Raw genomic sequence first — 5,830 nt, forward strand, 5'->3', positions numbered from 1 at the left:
TGTAGAAATATGGGGAAACAACTACAAAAGTACACTTTATTCATTAACGGTGTTACAAAACAGATCAGTTAGAATAGTACATCATGTTGGATATAGAGAACATACAACCCCTTTATTTATTGAATCAAAAATACTGAAATTCCACAACATAGTGAATTTGCAAAGTGCTAAAATTATACACAAAGCAAACTATAACCTGCTACCCAAGAATATACAACAATTCTTCTCAAAAAAAGAGGAGAAATATAATCTTATAGAGAAAAATGCAATTTAAAACATTTGTACGGACGTACAACACTTAAGACCTTCAGTATATCAGTGTGTGGAATTAAATTATGGAATGTATTAAGCAAAGCAATCAAACAACGTACTAATATGTTCCACTTCAAGAAACTATTCAAACTCAAAGTGTTTACAAAGTACAAAGAAGGAGAACCATGATAAACATTCTCAAATTTATTTCATCCATCCATCCGTTAATTTTCAAGATAATCTTACTCATCTCACCATATGAAATGTAACTTACTTCACCGAGTATTTATTTATTTATTTATTTATTTCATTGGGATTACTTATGGAATATATTGTAAATACATTGAGAACAGGACGTGAACAAAAGCAGGTCGCGGGAGTCTTTAGCGCTTCCATAGCGAGCTACTGACAGATATTATGAAACCTTTAAGCTGCTTTATATTAGAAATGGCAACAGTGGAGTATTAATGCCCCACAAGAGGATAGGAAAAAAAAGGACTTTATTGACTACAGCGTGGACTACTGCAAATTTTCAAGACTTAAGCAGATCCTAAATACACATCAGCAAGGTCCGAAAAGTTGGTTTTGCATAATATTGCAAAACCAAATGCCAGATATGTCTGCTAATAGGTGACATTTTGGGGTCTTTATACACACGCCATAATAATACCCGTACGTTGAAGCGCTGTACGTCTGACTACAGTAGCCATAATGCGCCGACAATCCATCAAGCGGTGCGGCTTCATAATTTACCATAGTCGTACTAAAACATTTTGACAGATTATTGAGCGTCTTGTGAAATCAATGAAACATAAAAAGTTTTGGGCTTGCTTGCATCAATCTGCAGTCCACACGTATCTCTTATGTGTGACTGCCATCCACTGGTCACACTTATCATTACACCATTTACCAAATAAAATTGCTTCAAGGTCGGGTAGCACAACCAGAATTAATACGTACTATAAAGCGGGTTAAACTTTAGATTAGATAGTACTTTATTAATCCCCGAGGGGAAATTTGAATTTCAGCACAAACCCGTTCAAGATTAAACAAACCGTGTATAGGGTTACAGAACAGGAACGCTGATGGGTCGCCACAAGGCACCCTGTAAAAGATGGGAAAAAGGTCAAGCTGGGGGAGGACGAGTAAAAAAAAATACAATCGAGACTGGGCTCCAAAAAAAACCTCCATGGCAAAGCACATATACATATTACAACAGTGGTCCCCAACCACCGGGCCGGGACCGATTGGTACCGGGGCCACACAAGAAATAAAATAAAAAAAAATATATATATATATAGATATATTTTTTTAATTAAATCAACATAACAAACACAATATATACATTATATATCAATATAGATGAATACAGTCTGCAGGGATACATTCCGTAAGCACACATGATTGTATTTCTTTATGAAGAAAAAAAAAATCACCCCCTTCCCCCCGGTCCGTGGGACAAATTTTCAAGCGTTGACTGGTCTGCAGCTACAAAAAGGTTGGGGACCACTGTATTAGAACATAAATCTCAATACTTGCAACAGAGGGGAGGGGGGGTGGGGGCTGCTACGGTGGCTGGCTGCAGCTCTTCAGGCACTGCCCAGCCGTCCATCACCCCTAAGGGATTCACGTCATGGGCGTTGGATGGGGGGTGGGGTATGTGTGTGTGTGAAGTATATTTTTTGTGGATGCATGTATGTGTGTGTGTGTAAGCCTGCCGCTTGTCTCTGTTCCGTGCCTTGGTGTTCTTGCCAGTCAGTCCAAAGTCAGTTGAGAAAATTACAGGATTTTATGTGCGCCTTACAGTCGGAAAAATACAGTACTTGCTCCATCTGGATTTTAGACTGGGATATGTGTTCCATGTCATCGGTGTTGGTGTGCGGTGGTGATGAAAACAACGCAAATGCAGTTAAAGTCTGAAAACAAGCTTGAAATTGAAGTTGAAATTAATCTAGGCGTTTGTTTTAAAGACCCAGCAGATCACCCCCCAGCTCGCCCTGCAGGTCCTGCTCCAGTTCGACAAAGCCATCAACACGGCGCTCGCCAACAGAGTCCGTAACAGAGTCAACTTCAAGGTAACCCCATCCCTCCATCCATCCATTTTCTACCGCTTGTCCCTTTTGGGGTCGCGGGGGGGTGCTGGAGCCTATCTCATACATACACATATGTGTGTGTGTGTGTGTGTGTGTGTGTATATATATGTATATGTGTGTATATATGGATATGTGTATATATATGTGTATATATATATATATATATATATATATATATATATATATATATATATATATATATATATATATATATATATATATATACATATATATATACATACATATATGTGTGTGTGTATATATATGTATGTATGTATGTATGTATGTATATATATATATATATATATATATATATATGACAGGAAAAAACAGGCTTGTAGGCAATGTTCCCTCTAATTTTTCATGTCTGTGAGCAAACGCAAAAACTCCCTGAGCATTCAGTGGAGCCCATGTGAGCAACATCAGACGTGCACACTGTGGCTACACCAGCAGCACACCTGTCCCAAACCTGACTAAATAACAAGTTCAATCTCCATCCATGCATTCATTTTCTACCGCTTGTCCCTTTTGGGGTCGCGGTGGGTGCTGGAGCCTATCTCAGCTGCATTCGGGCGGAAGGCGGGTTACACCCTGGACAAGTCCCCACCTCATCGCAGGACCAACACAGATAGACAGACAACATTCTCTTATTATTATAATCAAATGACAGCAGTCATTTCCATGAGGTTATTTTCTAATATAAGTGTTTAGGCCCACTTACAATGACAATAACAAAAAATATTGTTTTTCATGAACTGTGCACTTGTATTGTTTGTCTGGGTGGAGGTCCTGCTTTGGAAATAAGTTGTACCTCTTTCAGACCTTGCATTTAGTTCCCATTAAAACATTCACATGTTGCACAATGAGATGTAAGCAGGGGATCATGTGTACATTCCCGCAACTTCCTGTTTGTAAAAAATATTTTTTTTTTAGTATTTATACTGACAGCATTGCATGATTAATATTTATAAATTAAGATTCCTAATAAATGACTCTAGAATAAGCACACATTTGATTGGTAAATCATAGTGTAACGACCTGGAATTACACTATATGTGTGGTGTTGGAGTTGTCTGACTTTTTGTGTGGCTGTAAACGCATCACTGGCTAAGTGCCATATGTGCATGTGTTGGCGCAAGTGAGAAAGAGCGAGTGGCTGCTGTTGATATAACAAAGTTGGTTTTGGTCTGGTTTGTACTGCAGAAAATGACCACTTTTGCTAGATATCATTTTTTTTACTAATGTTTTGGTGATGTGTTTATGGCCGACAATAAAGAGTTTTGCCCAATAAAGTGATCGATGGAATTCATGTCCTCAAAGCGTCTCGACAGATTTGAACAATGATGACGAAAACTGTTTTCTCTGTTGTGTCCGTGTCGTGTCGAAAATTGTTATCCGCCTATTTTTTTATTTGATTTTGTGCGTGGCATAGATTTGCCGTGCACAGAGGACGCTTGAGCAGTGCGCAATTGCACAGGCGCGCACCTTAGAGGGAACATTGCTTGTAGGGATGATATAGCCTCTGTGTTTTTTTCTGACCTAACGTATATTCCGCTCTACCCCGGTATTGAGCACTGTATAACGGATAAACCACAGAAACCTTGACTATATACATATATATATAAGTATATATAGATAGATAGATAGTTATATATATATGAGATAAGATTATATATATGACCCCTGGTTGCCACGGTCCTGACAGCCACGTTGGTTTGTCCCTCAGGGTTCTTTGAACACGTATCGCTTCTGCGACAACGTCTGGACGTTTGTCCTGAACGACGTGGAGTTCCGAGAGGTCACCGATCTGGTCAAGGTGGACAAGGTCAAGATTGTGGCGTGCGACGGCAAGAGTAAGTGCACGTGTCCCTCGACTTGCCCGCCTCCCGTCAAACCCTTTTACTTTCTCCTTCAGATTCCGGCTCCAACGCCGCCGAGTGACCACGCCCACCGCCACGAAGTGTACATATGTGTATAATTTATTCACGCTCCTCTGCAGTGTCCGAGTGTGCACGTGAGCGCACGTGTCACAGCTTGCAGCAGTTTATTTTATTCCTTTTTTTTTTACGTTTGCAAAAACTTGAATAAAAATTGACAAATGGAACAATGTCAACCTTTCCTAGTGATGTTAACTCCTCCCACAAAGTCGAATTGACTTCCTACAGACTGACTCCTCCCACAAATAATAAGCTTCTTCCAAAAATAACACATTGACTCTTCCAGCAGAGGGAGACATTTTCAAGCATGCTGAGAGAGAAACATTTTTTACACAACCCAGTAGGGATGGTCCCTGAGTTTGATACTTTTTACGCACCTGTAGGCGTAAAATCCATATTAAGGCACATGGGTGACGTCAAACACACTTCGACGATCACTCCAGCAGCACTGAGAGCGTTCTCAGCCAAACGTTTACTAGGTAATGTTGCAATATTCAATGCCAACAATGTAATCGACTCAAAAAATGCTCCAACGTAAGTAAAGTAATGCTCAACTTTTCCTAAAATTTGCCAGCTTGATTGTAATATACATTGACATTATTGACATGCTACTGATTAACGTTAGCGATTTCAACACCTACAAATTTGTTACTGAAAACCACAATGAAGTAAGTACATTTTATTTATAAAGCGCTTTTCACAGATAAAATCACAAAGCACTGTACAAAACAGGGGAAGTAAAACAATTTAATTTAAAACTGTTAGAATAATTGTTTCTAAATTATTACAAAAAACTTTGTGTTACATTGAGTAAGTAAGTAAGAAGACAAAAGCTGTCTTTGAAACCTACGAAGAAGAATGCTCGTAAAACTCCAGTGTGTAGGGGGGAGAGCCACATGAAGGGTTTTCTGTTTTCTCATGTATGGTAATCAACAGAAGAATGTTGTTCTGGCCCAAGGACTTCAAAGCGGAGAGATGGCAGGATCTGCCCAATTTCCAGATGAACTCTTTTTGAACTATTTTATGGACCTCTTTTTGAACAATTTTACGAACTCTTTTTGAACTGACCTTTTCTGTGAATTGTTTACGACCTTTTCTGTGAACTTTTTGCGAACTTTGTCCTTTGGATACAGAAATAAAAGAAGGAGGCATACAATCTTTTGGCAGAGCGTGCTAGAGATTGTAGAAGGATCATACTTGCCAACCCTCCCGGTTTTACCGGGAGACTCCCGGTATTCAGCGCCTTTCCCGATGACCTCCTGGCAGAAATTTTCTCCCGACAAACTCCCGGTATTCACCTGGAGGCCACGCCCCCTCCAGCTCAATGCGGACTTGAGTGGGGACAGCCTGTTCTCACGTCCACTTTTCCACAATATAAACAGCTTGCCTGCCCAATGACGTCATAACATCTACGGTTTTTAGAGAGTAGAGTGCACAACTGCGCACACAACAAGGAGACAAAGCAAAAGAACGAGGAAGTTACAGACATGGCGACGCTGTCGACGAGCAAGATGAAGAAATACGCTTGCAAGTTCCAAAACGAATGGA

General features: G+C 39.9%; 1 protein-coding gene across 1 annotated transcript in view; it reads left to right on the top strand.

Moving 5' to 3' along the window:
• Positions 1 to 4,454, top strand: part of LOC133630920 (transcription initiation factor IIA subunit 2) — a 5,118-nt gene extending 664 nt beyond the window's left edge. The window contains exons 2-4 of the mRNA XM_062022773.1: positions 2,223 to 2,327; positions 4,072 to 4,198; positions 4,261 to 4,454. Of these exons, the coding sequence (XP_061878757.1) occupies positions 2,223 to 2,327; positions 4,072 to 4,198; positions 4,261 to 4,286 (258 nt within the window). The 3' untranslated portion in view covers positions 4,287 to 4,454. The remainder of the gene's footprint in view (positions 1 to 2,222; positions 2,328 to 4,071; positions 4,199 to 4,260) is intronic.
• Positions 4,455 to 5,830: the final 1,376 nt, after the last annotated feature.

This window comes from Entelurus aequoreus, linkage group LG02 (assembly GCF_033978785.1).
Source record: "Entelurus aequoreus isolate RoL-2023_Sb linkage group LG02, RoL_Eaeq_v1.1, whole genome shotgun sequence".
Taxonomy (NCBI): domain Eukaryota; kingdom Metazoa; phylum Chordata; class Actinopteri; order Syngnathiformes; family Syngnathidae; genus Entelurus; species Entelurus aequoreus.